Below are 15,895 nucleotides of genomic sequence, written 5' to 3'. Positions count from 1 at the left end.
CAGACGCTCTTATCCAGAGCGACTTACAGTAGAGTGCATACATTTTATTACATTTTTTACATACTGAGACAAGGATATCCCTACCGGCCAAACCCTCCCTACCGGCCAAACCCTCCCTAACCCGGACGACGCTATGCCAATTGTGCGTCGCCCCACGGATCTCCCGGTTGCGGCCGGCTGCAACAGAGCCTGGGCGCGAACCCAGCCCAGCCTGGGCGCGAACCCAGAGACTCTGGTGGCACAGCTAGCACTGCGATGCAGTGCCCTAGACCACTGCGCCACCCGGGAGATGTTCCGACCATGCAGTAATATCTAACAAGTAATCTAACAATTTCACAACAACTACCTTATACACACAAGTGTAAAGGAATGAATAAGAATATGTACATATAAATATATGGATGAGCGATGGACGAACGGCATAGGCAAGATGCAGTAGATGGTATAGAGTACAGTATATACAGTGGGGAGAACAAGTATTTGATACACTGCCGATTTTGCAGGTTTTCCTACTTACAAAGCATGTAGAGGTCTGTAATTTTTATCATAGGTACACTTCAACTGTGAGAGACGGAATCTAAAACAAAAATCCAGAAAATCACATTGTATGATTTTTAAGTAATTAATTTGCATTTTATTGCATGACATAAGTATTTGATCACCTACCAACCAGTAAGAATTCCGGCTCTCACAGACCTGTTAGTTTTTCTTTAAGAAGCCCTCCTGTTCTCCACTCATTACCTGTATTAACTGCACCTGTTTGAACTCGTTACCTGTATAAAAGACACCTGTCCACAACCTCAATCAAACAGACTCCAACCTCTCCACAATGGCCAAGACCAGAGAGCTGTGTAAGGACATCAGGGATAAAATTGTAAACCTGCACAAGGCTGGGATGGGCTACAGGACAATAGGCAAGCAGCTTGGTGAGAAGGCAACAACTGTTTAGCGCAATTATTAGAAAATGGAAGAAGTTCAAGATGATGGTCAATCACCCTCGGTCTGGGGCTCCATGCAAGATCTCACCTCGTGGGGCATCAATGATCATGAGGAAGGTGAGGGATCAGCCAGAACTACACGGCAGGACCTGGTCAATGACCTGAAGAGAGCTGGGACCACAGTCTCAAAGAAAACCATTAGTAACACACTACGCCGTCATGGATTAAAATCCTGCAGCGCACGCAAGGTCCCCCTGCTCAAGCCAGCGCATGTCCAGGCCCGTCTGAAGTTTGCCAATGACCATCTGGATGATCCAGAGGAGGAATGGGAGAAGGTCATGTGGTCTGTTGAGACAAAAATAGAGCTTTTTGGTCTAAACTTCACTCGCCGTGTTTGGAGGAAGAAGAAGGATGAGTACAACCCCAAGATCACCATCCCAACCGTGAAGCATGGAGGTGGAAACATCATTCTTTTGGGATGCTTTTCTGCAAAGGGGACAGGACGACTGCACCGTATTGAGGGGAAGATGGATGGGGCCATGTATCGCGAGATCTTGGCCAACAACCTCCTTCCCTCAGTAAGAGCATTGAAGATGGGTCGTGGCTGGGTCTTCCAGCATGACAACGACCCGAAACACACAGCCAGGGCAACTAAGGAGTGGCTCCGTAAGAAGCATCTCAAGGTCCTGGAGTGGCCTAGCCAGTCTCCAGACCTGAACCCAATAGAAAATCTTTGGAGGGAGCTGAAAGTCCATATTGCCCAGCGACAGCCCCGAAACCTGAAGGATCTGGAGAAGGTCTGTATGGAGGAGTGGGCCAAAATCCCTGCTGCAGTGTGTGCAAACCTGGTCAAGAACTACAGGAAACGTATGATCTCTGTAATTGCAAACAAAGGTTTCTGTACCAAATATTAAGTTCTGCTTTTCTGATGTATCAAATACTTATGTCATGCAATAAAATGCAAATTAATTACTTAAAAATCATACAATGTGATTTTCTGGATTTTTGTTTTAGATTCCGTCTCTCACAGTTGAAGTGTACCTATGATAAAAATTACAGACCTCTACATGCTTTGTAAGTAGGAAAACCTGCAAAATCGGCAGTGTATCAAATACTTGTTCTCCCCACTGTACATATGAGATGAGTAATGTAGGGTATGTAAACATTATATGAAGTGGCATTGTTTAAAGTGACTAGTAATACATTTATTACATCCAATTTTTAATTATTAAAGTGGCTAGAGATTTGAGTCAGTATGTTGGCAGCAGCCACTCAATGTTAGTGATGGCTGTTTAACAGTCTGATGGCCTTGAGATAGAAGCTGTTTTTCAGTCTCTCGGTCCCAGCTTTGATGCATCTGTACTGACCTCGCCTTCTGGATGATAGGGGGGTGAACAGGCAGTGGCTCGGGTGGTTGTTGTCCTTGATGATCTTTTTGGCCTTCCTGTGACATCGGGTGGTGTAGGTGTCTTGGAGGGCAGGTAGTTTGCCCCCGATGATGCGTTGTGCAGACCTCACTACCCTCTGGAGAGCCTTGCGGTTGTGGGCGGAGCAGTTGCCGTACCAGGTGGTGATACAGCCCGACAGGATGCTTTCGATTGTGCATCTGTAAAAGTTTGTGAGTGTTTTTGGTGACAAGTAAAATTTCTTCAGCCTCCTGAGGTTGAAGAGGCGCATTCTTCACCACGCTGTCAGTGTGGGTGGACCATTTCAGTTTGTCTGTGATGTGTACGCCGAGGAACTTAAAACTTTCCACCTTCTCCATTACTGTCCCGTCGATGTGGATAGGGGGGTGTTCCCTCTGCTGTTTCCTGAAGTCCACGATCATCTCCTTTGTTTTGTTGAGGTTGTGAGGTTGTTTTCCTGACACCACACTCCGAGGGCCCTCACCTCCTCCCTGTAGGCCGTCTCGTCGTTGTTGGTAATCAAGCCTACCACTGTAGTGTCGTCTGCAAACTTGATGATTGAGTTATAGGCGTGCATGGCCACGCAGTCATGGGTGAACAGGGAGTACAGGAGAGGGCTGAGAACGCACCCTTGTGTGGCCCCAGTGTTAAAGATCAGCGGGGTGGAGATGTTGTTTCCTACCCTCACCACCTGGGGTCGGCCCGTCAGAAAGTCCAGGACCCAGTTGTACAGGACGGGCTCGAGACCCAGGGTCTCGAGCTTAATGAGCTTGGAGGGTACTATGGTGTTGAATGCTGAGCGATAGTCAATGAACAACATTCTTACATAGGTATTCCTCTTATCCAGATGGGATAGGGCAGTGTGCAATGCGATGGCGATTGCATCGTCTGTGAATCTATTGGGGCTGTAAGCAAATTGAAGTGGGTCTAGGGTGTCAGGTAAGGTAGAGTTGATATGATCCTTAACTAGCCTTTCAAAGCACTTCATGATGACAGAATTGAGTGCTCAGGGTCAATAGTCATTTAGTTCACTTACCTTTGCTTTCTACAGGAACAATGGTGGACATCTTGAAGCAAGTGGGGACAGCAGACTGGGAAAGGGAGAGATTGAATATGTCCGTAAACACCCCAGCCAGCTGGTCTGCGCATGCTGAGGAAACGGCTAGGGATGTCCTTTGGGCTGGCAGCCTTGCGAGGGTTAGCACTCTTAAATGTCTTACGTCAGTCATGGAGAAGGAGAGCCCACAGTCCTTGGTAGAGGGCCGCACAGGTGGCACTGTGTTATCCCCAAAGCGGGCGAAAAAGTGTTTAGCTTGTCCGGAAGCAAGACATCAGTGTCCACGTGGCTGTAGACCCTGCCACATACGTCTCGTGTCTGAAGCGTTCAATTGCGACTCCACATTGTCTTTGTACTGACGTTTTAACTGTTTGATTGCCTTACGGAGGGAATATTTGTTGGTGTTTGGCCATATTCCCAGTCACCTTGCCATGGTTAAATGCGGCGGTTCGCGTTTTCAGTATTGCGCGGATGCTGCCATCTATCCACAGTTTCTGGTTTGGATAGGATGAATAGTCACAGTGGGTACAACATCTCCTATACAGTTCCTGATGAACTCAGTCCCCGTATCCGTGTATTCGTCGATGTTATTCTCAGAGGCTACCCGGAACATATCCCAGTCCACGTGATCAAAATCTTGAAGCATGGACTCCAATTGGTCAGACCAGCATTGAATAGATCTTAGCATGGGTACTTCCTGTTTGAGTTTCTGCCTATAGGAAGAGAGGAGCAAAATGGAGTTCTAATCAGATTTGCCGAAGGGAGGGCGGGAGAGGGCCTTGTAGTTATTTTGAAAAGTTGAGTAGCAGTGGTGAAATGTTTTACCAGCGTGAGTATTACAGTCAATGTGTTGGTAGAACTTTGGTAGCATTTTCCTCAAATTTGCTTTGTTAAAATGCCCAGCTATAATACATGTGTCGTCAGGATATGTGATTTCTAGTTTGCACAAAGTCCAGTGTAGTTCCTTGAGGGTTGTCATGGTATTGGCTTGAGGGGGAATATACACGGCTGAGGCTATAACCGAAGAGAATTCTCTTGGGAGGTAATATGGTCGGCATTTGATTGTGAGGTATTCTAGGTCAGGTGAACAAAAGGACTTGAATTTCTGTGTTATCACAATCACACCATGAGTGGTTAATCATAAAACATACACCCCCGCCTTTCTTCTTCTTCCCGGAGAGTTATTTATTCCTGTCTGCGTGATGTACCGAGAACGATGGCTGTATGGACGGGGACAGTATGTTTCCGTGAAACAGAGCATGTTACAATCCCTGATGTCTTTCTGGAAGGAGATCCTCGTCCTGACCTCGTCTACTTTATTATCCAGAGACTGAACATTAGCGAGTAATATACTCGGAAGCGGTGGATGGTGTGCATGCCTCCTGAGTCGGACTAGGAGTCCACTACGAATACCTCTTCTCCGCCGGTGGTGTTTGGAGCAGCCTCTGGAATAAGTTCAATTGCTCTGGGGGTACGGACAAAGGATCCAATTCGGGAAAGTCGTATTCCTTGTCGTAATGCTGGTAAGTTACTGCCGCTCTGATATCCTAAAGTTATTTCTGTCTGTATGTAATTACAGAAAAAAAATATTGGCTAATAATGTAAGAAATAACACACAAAAAACTAAATACCGCAAAGTTGCTTAGGAGCTAGAAGCAGAGCTGCCATATCTGTCGGCGCCATCTTTGAGACCTGTCTTTCACCTGTCTTTTTACAACCTCTCCTTCACATGATAAATACCACACTGAACACAGATACAATAGGCAAATTGCTTTTTTAAACACACAACAGTGTAAATATTTATTAAAAACACACACGTATGTAAGTCATAAAAAGTCAAGTTAATCCAAATTGCCAAGACACTACCCAGGGGAAGTTTTAAGTAAAAAAAAGTCTAGGCAGCTAGGCAGTTAAAGATCACACATTGAAACCAGGCCGTCAACCCAGAGTGACTGAGCCTTATAGGAAAGACAACAAATGTTTTTGATTGGCTGTAGCATGGCCTTCAAGTGTCTTGTGTGTGTGTGTTTGCGTGCGTTAGTGATGCGCGGTTAACTCAACCTGTATATATACGCGGATCGGGCGGGATTAGGGTCATGAAATATTGTGTGGATGGCGGGTTGAATAAAGAGAAAACAATGCATTAACATTCATATCTATATGCTACATTTTGTTTTTTAATTCATCATTTGTATCTGCTGTTAGTGTGTAGCACCCCCTGTATATAGCCTCGTTATTGTCATGTAATTTTCTAGTATTACTTTTTTATTTAATTTTTTTACTTTAGTTTATTTAGTAAATAGTTTCTTAACTCTATTTCTTGAACTGCATTGTTGGTTAAGGGGTGTATGTAAGCATTTCACAGTAAGGTCTACACCTGTTGTATTTGTTGTATAAATAGAAGGAGGGCCAGAACAGTAGTCTAATGTTTGGGAAAGATTTGGTGAAGTGGTAAAAGAAGATGATAGCAGTGCTGGCTGTGTTATGTGTGATGATTGTGAGGTGCTATACAAATTCAACAGTCATAAGACGGGGAATTCAAAATGGCACGTCAAGGAACTGTACTGTTCAAATGGGTTCAATGGAATAGTAACCTGACTGAAATCTGGACACTGACTACAGGTCTATAACCTCCCACTTAGCCTAATATAATATTAACTCCTGCAGAATAAAGAATTCCATGCAGTAAAATTATACACAACATTTTGACTCGGGAACAGGACTAGAAAAATGGGATTTACAGTGCATTCGGAAAGTATTCATATTTTAGATTTTTTTCCACATTTTGTTACGTTCCAGCCTTATTCTAAAATGTATCAAATACATTTTTTCTGTCAACAATCTACACACAATACCTCATAATTACGAAGTGTCTATCGTTGTCTCTGATTGAGAACCATACTTAGGTAGCCCTTTTTCCCTCCTTTCGTTGTGGGTAGTTGACTTTTGTTAGTGGCACTTAGCCCTGTAAGCTTCACGGTTGTTTTCTTCGTTTGTTGTTTTGTTGGCGTCATTTTTCTAAATAAAAGGATTATGTACGCTCACCACGCTGCACCTTGGTCTTCTTCCAGCATCGGCCGTGACACTGATAGCATTTCAATCACATAAAATATGCATCCAAGCCGAACTGAAATCTTATCAAAAACATGTTGGGTCTTTTTAATAGATCTTAATTAATGTCATTAGGAAATTTTCACAAAAAATCTTTCCAGTTTTTTTATGATGTTATAGAATTTTCTCCCCGGGCCTTACATGTCTTTGCTGCGAAAGAAGCAGAGATGAAAGAGAAAACAAACTTTACCGATGTCAAGTAGATTGAAACATTCATTCTATGGATTTATTACATTTTGGTAAAGGGTTTACTTAGTCTTCTAGGTCAACTAGTAATGACAGTAGAGAAGCTACATATAGGCCTATCAATTTACAAGCAAGTTGACTAACAAATAACCTACCAAAATGTTGGAAATGACAAGCAGAAACATAGGCCTATATAAAAAGGCCTGTCCAAAAATAGTTCTGCCATCTGACTGTAGGCCCACAGTGCATTTTCTATATTTGTGGGTTAGGGTCGGGGGCAGGCCTCAGATTTTATATTTGGGCGGTTGCGGATGTGTTAGTGAAGGTGAAGGTGAACAAACAGCAGAACTGCGCTTCACGTTGTGCGAAAGTGTGTAAGCGTTGGTGTGTATCAGACAAAGCGTTTGTTCTCCTCCAGGTAGTTGTAGGGGTCTCCCTCGAAGGGCAGGGGCGGAGGGTGGTTGTAGATACCCATGAGGAAGATGATGATGGTGCCTGCTGTCATGACTGGGGTGACCAGAAACAGACACAGACGGTCCACCGTACGAGCTATACCACTCCAGTTATCCTTCTCCTACGGGGCGAGCAGAGAGAAGGCGAGAGGAGGGGGGGTCAGCAAGCAGTGCATTCATGTATGTCATGATCACCTTTGTTGAGCCGTAATGACACACTAACACACTAGTGACTGAAGCCTTTGTTACAGACCCAAGTCCCACTGGGGAGTTTAACATGAATAGGATAATGTATTGTATTATATCTAATGTTCTGTGCCTCCCTCCTCCTTTCCCCCTGCCCCTCCCCCTCTTTCTCTCCATCTCCCCCCTCCTCTCTTACCTCATTGTAGTCATTCTTGTCATGCATGTGTTTGACAATGTAGTTGGCTCCATCCACACCAGGCTTCATCTCAGAGTACAGCTGCTCTGTCACCTCTCCATCTGACTGGGGCTTCACAGCTACACGCACACAAAGTAAGGAATCATATGTACATAACATTCACTATAGAAGATTGTGCATGTTCATGTGTCTGTTCTCTGTGCCTATATATGTGTGTCTGCTCTGTGTACCTGCCGCAGGTGTAGCCCGTGTGGCCAGTCCATGTCTCTCAGACTGTTTCTCAAACATCAGCTCGCTGCGTGACTTCACACTGTAGTACTCCTCCGCCTTAGCAATGTAACCAACGGAGCTAGATCGCCTTGGCAACGCCCCCTCCCAGCTAGACTCTGACTCTGCAGGGCGGGACATCCGCAGCAGGCGGGGCAACCTCTCCAGGAAGAACTAGTGGAGGAGAGGACACAGACACACACAGAGACAAAAACACAGAGACACACACACACAGACACACACACAGACACACAAAACCATGTCACATTTTAGTTTAAATTGCAGTTGCAGGCATTCATGGAGTAACGATTAGGCCTGCTCTACTCCTTGTGTAGTCTGTGTGTACCTCTCTAGTCCACTCTGTCATGATGTGTGTACTGGGGCTCCTGAAGTGCAGGTTGAGGACCACCACACAGTGCAACACCACCACCGTAACCAGAACCATGATGAACATCAGATACCTACACGCATGCACGCACACACAGACAAAAGACACACACACAAACACCATGATCATCATGGGGATTCTTCTCAAAATCAAACAACTGGTACCTGACAGTCTGCAACACAAACACATAAACAGTGTGTCTATGAAACACAAACACATACAAAAGGGTGTGTGTGTCCTACTTGACAATAAGTGGTATAGCCATGGAGGTCTCCGGCAGTCTCTGTGAGATCAGCAGCAGGAACACAGACTGAGCCAGCAGCACCGAGATAGACAGAGTCATCTTCTCCCCACCTAGACACACACACACAGTAATCACTGTGGACGTAGTGTGGTAGTTAGGTAGTAAGGTCAGGGTTCATGGTAGAGGTAAGGGATAAGAGGTTAAGGGTATACTTACTGTCAGCTGGTAGGTAGTAGACCAGTGTAGCCATGAAGGAGATGAGGACAGAGGGGATTATGATGTTGATGATATAGAACAGAGGTTTGCGTTTGATGATGAGATAGAAGGTGATGTCCTGGTGCTTGTTGCTCTCTATAGGGATATTCTTATAGGTGTTCCTACGGGCCGGTTTATGAATGATCTCCCACTCTCCATTCTCTATAGGGGGAGGGAGGGATGAGAGTGAGCGAGTAGTGAAGGAGAGGTTTATATACTGGCATTTCTATGGGCTGGCTTATGGATGATTCAGCAGTGTGTGTGTGTGTGTGTGTGTGTGTGTGTGTGTGTGTGTGTGTGTGTGTGTGTGTGTGTGTGTGTGTGTGTGTGTGTGTGTGTGTGTGTGTGTGTGTGTGTGTGTGTGTGTGTGTGTGTGTGTGTGTGTGTGTGTGTGTGTGTGTGTGTGTGTGTGTGTGTGTGTACCTGTGAACCCTGCAGGGTCTATGATGATCCACTCCACCTTGTAGGACTTGTCATTTTCCAGCTCTTCTTTCAGCTGCATGGTGATCTCCTTAGCATTGTAAGTCAGGGAGCTGCATCATGGGAAACAGAGTTTTACGTGTGTGTGTGCATGCCTGCGTTTGTGTGTATGTGTGTGGGGGGGGGGGGAGATCAGACCCTTCCTTACGTGAACTTGAGAGTGCAGTTCTGCCAGTCGAAGGGGAAGTAGTTGACGTTGATGGCACAGGAGGATCTGAAGATGGCTGGCGGCAGCCAGTACACATAACCATCCGGATAGATCAACACGTTACAGTAGTACGCCACCTGGAACTGGGCATCGTTACTGACACACACCCACAGCAATATATTACAGTAGGAAACAGTCTGGAACTGGGCATTGTAAGACAGGGGAGAAAAGGATAACAGACCCAGAGAAGATGAGGGTGTATGTTACTTGTTCTCTAGGACGATCTCCGGCAGCCACACCATGCTGGGCGGGAGGCGCAGAACATCGATATCATCAAACTCAGTGGTGTTCCAAGACAGCCTGGTATCATACCAGCCCTGGACACACACAGTGAATAATGTGAGCGTGTATGTGAATAGGAAACTGTTATAGATGTATTATATTTATAAAGATACACAGTGATAAGACCAACTGGTTGAATTAAAGCAGAAGAATATACCTACATGTTCCATCCACACATTGGTCAGCAGAGTCTCAGTTACCTCTTTCTAAGGAGCGAGAGCGAGAGAGAGCAAGAGAGAGAGAGAGAGAGAGAGAGAGAGAGAGAGAGAGAGAGAGAGAGAGAGAGAGAGAGAGAGAGAGAGAGAGAGAGAGAGAGAGAGAGAGAGAGAGAGAGAGAGAGAGAGAGAGAGAGAGAGAGAGAGAGAGAGAGAGAGAGAGAGAGAGACCAGGCAGTGTCTGTTTTTCTACATTCTCCAGGTTGTTCAGGCTGACTGGATCATGGTCCTCTTAGTGACATACAGTACCAGTCATAAGTTTGGACACACACACAGGGTTTTTCTTTATTTTCAATATTTTCTACATTGTAGAATAATAGTGAAGACATCAAAACTATGAAATAACACATATGGAATCATGTAGTAACCAAGAAAGTGTTAAACAAATCTAAATATATTTTATTTTTGAGATTCCTAAAAGTAGCCACCCTTTGCCTTGATGACAGCTTTGGCATTCTCTCAACCAGCTTCATGAGGTAGTCACCTGGAATGCATTTCAAATAACAGATGTGCCTTGCTAAAAGTAAATTTGTGAAATTTATTTCCTTCTCAATGCGTTCGAGCCCATCAATTGTGTTGTGACAAGGTAGGGGTAGTATACAGAAGATAGCCCTAATAGGTAAAAGACCAAGTCCATATTATGGCAAGAACAGCTCAAATAGGCAAAGAGAAACGACAGTCCATCATGACTTTAAGACATAAAGGTTAGTCAATCCAGAAAATGTCAAGAACTTTGAATGTTTCTTCAAGTGCAGTCGCAAAAACCATCAAGCGCTATGTTGAAACTGGCTTTCATGAAGACCTCCACAGGAAAGGAAGACCCAGAGTTACCTCTGCTGCAGAGGATAAGTTCATTAGAGTTACCAGCCTCAGAAACTGCAGCCAAAATAAAACAGACATCTCAACATCAACTGTCCAGAGGAGACTGTGTGAATCAGGCCTTCATGGTCAAATTTATGCAAAGAAACCACTGCTAAAGGACACCAAAAAGAAGAAGAGACTTGCTTCCTCCAAGAAACACGAGCAATGGACATTAGACCGGTGGAAATCTCTCCTTTGGTCTGATGAGTCCAAATTTGAGATTTTTGGATCCAACCGCCGTGTCTTTGTGAGACGCAGAGTAGGTGAACGGATGATCTTCGCACTTGTGGTTCCCACCGTGAAGCATGGAGGAGGTGGTGTGATGGTGCTTTGCTGGTGACACTGTCTGTGGTTTATTTAGAATTCAAGGCATACTGAACTAGCATGGCTACCACAGCATTCTGCAGCGATACACCATCCCATCTGGGTTGGGCTTAGTGGGACTATCATTTGTTTTTCAACGGGACAATGACCCAACACACCTCCAGGCCGTGTAAGGGCTATTTGACCAAGAAGGAGAGTGATGGAGTGCTGCATCAGATGACCTGGCCTCCACAATCCCCCAAGCTCAACCCAATTGAGATGGTTTGGGATGAGTTGGACCACCGAGTGAAGGAAAAGCAACCAACAAGTGCTCAGCATAAGTGGGAACTCCTTCAAGACTGTTGGAAAAGCATTCCGGGTGTAGCTGGTTGAGAGAATGCCAAGAGTGTGCCAAAGCTGTCATCAAGTCAAAGGGTGGCTATTAGAAAATATATTTTGATTTGTTTAACACTTTTTTGCTTACTACATAATTCCATATGTGTTATTTCATAGTTGTGATGTCTTCACTATTATTATACAATGTAGAAAATAGTAAAAATAAAGAAAAAAACCTTGAATGAGTAGGTGTGTCCAAACTTTTGACTGGTACTGTACATCCATGAGGATCAGACTGGGCTATTAATAACACACACACACACACACACACACACACACACACACACACACACACACACACACACACACACACACACACACACACACACACACACACACACACACACACACACACACACACACACACACACACACACACACACACACACACACACACGGAGGGAGGGGGCAGAGGACCCAGAAACGCATACCAGTCACAAACACATCGACACACACAGAGTGGTCATACCAGAGAGATGAGGTTAGAGAGTGTGAGGGCGATGTACACAACGACAGCTTCGCCCTGTTTTTCTACGGGCCGGAGGTCCTTGTTGTAAGCCTTCTCCTTGAACAGGTGTTGAATCAACCGCTCTTCCTCATTCCTGGCCAAACACTCTGACACACACACACAGGAGTCAATGCACAGATACATTCATTATAGGCATCGAACAGCAATATTAAATAGCCCACATAGTAGCCTCAATCCAATGGAGAGTAGCCCTTTCCTGCAGTCAAATGACCTAGTGGCCTCATGGGTTGAATGTTATTCATACTTTTCATAATTAATAATTAATAAACTAATAAATCAAATAAACAATGAAAATAAAGTGTTTCGATGTCAGTTTTGTTATATTTCAGTCTTATGTGACATACATAAAGTGTAATATTGGGATGCAAACTCAAAATGTAATACCTTTCAACTTCATATGTGACATGGTACAGGCGTCTTCTTTTTTTAAGCCCATAACCTTGTGTTAGAGGTGTATACTTTTGTTTCATGGTAGATTTGTTTAAGACTGCCAAGAAACACTGACTCTGAGTTAGCCCAATGCAGTAAAAGGTTTTAAGAAGTCTTGGACATTGAACCAGTGTGTGTAGTAAATCACAGGCCTAATAATGGTCATAACTCACTTTTAGGCTACAATTAGGCATCGGCTACAGAAAATATAGTCTACTTTCAATAGAACATGTTGAAGGATAAACGTTATTTTGGGAATAAATAGTCCTAATTGAACAAAAACAATATATCCAAAATGCTCACAAGAAAAAAATAAAACTTTACACTTCAACGGACTTACCGGTTACAAGGACCGCGAACAGAACCAGGGCTCCCGGTCCCAATAAACGGCGGGTCATGGCTGTTCGGCACCGGACAGACTCTGGAAATTAAAAAAAGTTATCCATTCTCTCCTTGTGCTCCTGACGTGACCCCCGGAGCCGTGAGTGGCGGAAACAGGTGGAGACACAGGCCGGGGTAGGCACGCAATCCCCCACTTCCGCCACAGAGATACAGGATAGGGGGTAGGGTGTGTGAGAGACAGAAAGTATGTAAGGGGACACAGGACACTTATGAGCTTTGCTTCACTAATGTGCGGCCTTCCAGGCAATGAATTTACAGAAATGGTTCCTGCATTACAGATACATTCTGTAATGCAGAATTGAGGACTGCAGAATATAAAGAGCAATAACAGGCCAACTGAGTCACTATACAGTACTGTAGGTTTTGGATGGGTAAGTTGGATGTGTATAAAACTCCTTAATTTTAATGTACCTCCCTGTGAGCTTTGTCTACTACAGACTCTGCTAAGAGGTCTCGACTTGTATAACAGGTCAGGTTCTGGTTGCTGGTTCAAACAGCACACACTGGTTGAATCAATGTTATTTCCACGTAATTCCAATGAAATTACATTGAACCAAAGTGGAATAGACATAGAATTTATGTCCGTGCCCAGTGGGAGGACTTGACATGAACTTCTTTAGACGCTTGTCCCTCTGACATGCAGGACAGATTTTTTACTTGGCCGAAAGCTGAAGTCACTTGTCCCAACAAGAAAAAAAGGTATGTAACACCATTGGCTAAAAGGGTGACTGAAAATGAGTGAAGTACATAGGAGGGACCTGAAAAAAATCTGTGCTTGCCCGTAGACGATGTTAAAAAATTAAATAAATAGAAAGACAGCTACACATTTGGGGAGGGATGAGAGGAATCATGACATTGAACAAAGATATTCAGGGAGTGGTTGAAATTTACACAATTGTTACCCAGAGGAAAATTTATGTTTTTTAAATTTCAGTCAGGGGAGGGTTTAGTATTTTTTATTTAGTCCACAGGAGGGTCATGTAATTTGTAATCGATTAACAAACCTAACGCAATGGTCTAAATCTAGCTCTGGCAGTAGTGCTAGGGGTGTGTCAGAAATATGTTGAGCTATGTTCACAACCAATAATGATCAGTGCAGTGCTGGTGTAACCGGTGCTGCAGCGCGGTGGCTCTGCTCGTCAATAAGATAAAGAGAGAAAAATTATAATCAAATTCTAAACAACACAACTTGTTTTAAATAGGCTATGCCTAAATACACTTACAGGCACCATAATTGCTCCCTGTGGGCAATCATGGAGGATTTTAAACACATCTAAACTTTTCACAGTAGCTGGACAGATCCAATATAAAGCGAAAGGGAGAATGTCCACTCACCTTTATACTGCTCCCAAATAAAAACAATTATATATTGGAACCATCGTAGAGATCGCATTGCCACTTCTCCAGAAGTTGCATTGCATGTGTACCAAGGACGTTCTCACCATAAAACCAGGACAGTGTGGATCATTCTAATCGGTTTGGTTTGAATTTTAATTAATATACGAAAACAAGCAATCTGTTCTTTTTTTCCATAAACAACAACAATACATACATGTAAAATGTAATGATATAATAAAATCGGCAGGATAAAAAAACATGACGTATTGCTGTTGAACTAGACTTCATTATAGTAGGGCTAGTGTAAGGGAAGCCTATGGAGGGATTTGGGTTTTTAAAATGTGAAAGGAAAAACAAGCAATTGTTACAGGGAAAATAACTTCTAAATAAGAGGTTTACCGGTATTCACCGAGGTTCTCATCTGACGTCATCTATTTTTTTGATGGGCATATGTAGACTACAGGAGTACACCACATCAGTCACTGGTTTCATCAAAAAGTGCATTGACGACGTCGTCCCCACAGTGACACTACGTACCCCAACCAGAAGCCATGGATTACAGGCAACATCTGCACTGAGCTAAAGGGTAGAGCTGCCACTTTCAATGAGCGGGACTCTAACCCAGAAGCTTAAAAGAAATCCAGTTATGCCCGCCAACGAACCATCAAGCTTGGCATCCAACCGCAAGGCGCTACAGAGGGTAGTGCGGACGGACCACTACATCACTGCGATCGAGCTCCTTGCCTTCTAGGTGTTATATACCAGGTGGTGTCAGAGGAAGACCCTCAAAATTGTCAGACTCCAGCCACCCAAGTCCATCCTGCTAAATAGTTAGTTAAATAGTTAGCAAAATAGCTACCAGGACAATCTGCATTGATCCTTTTTGCACAAACCTTGACTCGTCACATACGCTGCTGCTACTGTTTACTTTCTGTCACTTTATTCCTAGTTTTATGTACATATCTACCTCAATTACCTCGTACCCCTGCACATCGACTCGGTACTGGTACTTACTGTTCACAGTGTGAAAACGGCACACTTCCGCATCGTTGTGCTGCTTGTTGCGACTTGGCTACCTACCACACTTTTCGTTTTTTTACTTTAAATAACTGTTTAAATCAAAACTCTGCATTTAACACATCTTCAAACATCTTAGTTTTTTCCTCGCTCCACTTTTTCACCCCGGACGCTTTAGTACATGGACACCGACAACTGAGCCAGGCTACCAAGAGCTCAACATACAACGCTCTCTATAGAACTACAAAAGGAAATAGCTTATTTCCAGTGTGTGAGTGTGACTCCAGTTGTTGGACAGTACATGCTGTAACTGTATGTTGTGTATTCCCCACGACTACAGACACTGGGGATACACCCGACACAGCTCTGAGGCTACACCAAACGCTAACACGCAGCCAGGCAGGTGCGTAGCAAGGAACAGCCGGCAACCTGCCACTGACAACCGACCCAGCCATCACCCGCCTCCCTGCGCTTCTCTCTCGCTCTTCACATTCAACGAGACAGACAACACAGTTGTGCCAGGCGCTGGTAGGAGCGGCCATGGAGGGTGCATCTAAGTCCCCAGCGGCGTGGCAAATGTTTGTTCCCTTGGACTGTCAGCTTTCAGCAGTGAAAACTGCTTTGAATCTGATGGGGACTCGCGGACTATTAAGTGTATAATCTGCGACATGTTCCCCCGATTCATGAAATCCATAAATTGCTAGATGACAGATGACATTCATATTCGGACAATTTCTGAAACTCACTTA

The 15,895-nt window shown here is 44.2% G+C and overlaps 1 protein-coding gene across 1 annotated transcript; it reads right to left on the bottom strand.

The window, feature by feature from the left end:
• Positions 1-6,529: 6,529 nt before the first annotated feature.
• On the bottom strand, positions 6,530-15,628 carry chrnd (cholinergic receptor, nicotinic, delta (muscle)). Its single transcript, XM_071414658.1, has 13 exons — positions 15,144-15,628; positions 12,730-12,810; positions 11,901-12,046; positions 9,818-9,862; positions 9,582-9,691; positions 9,315-9,470; positions 9,110-9,219; positions 8,648-8,848; positions 8,430-8,541; positions 8,146-8,260; positions 7,763-7,973; positions 7,533-7,651; positions 6,530-7,272 (listed from the first exon to the last, which is right to left on the bottom strand). Exons 2-13 carry the CDS (start codon positions 12,785-12,787, stop codon positions 7,090-7,092), a joined length of 1,566 nt encoding a protein of 521 aa, XP_071270759.1. The 5' UTR covers positions 12,788-12,810; positions 15,144-15,628; the 3' UTR covers positions 6,530-7,089.
• Between the last annotated feature and the right edge of the window lie 267 nt (positions 15,629-15,895).

The sequence above is a fragment of the Salvelinus alpinus genome, chromosome 8, assembly GCF_045679555.1.
Source record: "Salvelinus alpinus chromosome 8, SLU_Salpinus.1, whole genome shotgun sequence".
NCBI lineage: Eukaryota > Metazoa > Chordata > Actinopteri > Salmoniformes > Salmonidae > Salvelinus > Salvelinus alpinus.
The sequence above is the reverse complement of the archived record's forward strand: the minus strand, read 5'-3'. Positions and strand labels throughout refer to the sequence as shown.

Excerpts from the sequence above, each read along its gene's own strand:
- chrnd (XM_071414658.1), bottom strand. The coding sequence starts at position 12,787 with ATGACCCGCCGTTTATTGGGACCGGGAGCCCTGGTTCTGTTCGCGGTC. Across the intron at positions 8,261-8,429 it reads GCTATACCACTTATTGTCAA|GTATCTGATGTTCATCATGG; the intron begins GTAGGACACACA and ends GCATGCGTGTAG. Across the intron at positions 7,974-8,145 it reads TGACAGAGTGGACTAGAGAG|TTCTTCCTGGAGAGGTTGCC; the intron begins GTACACACAGAC and ends CTCCTCCACTAG.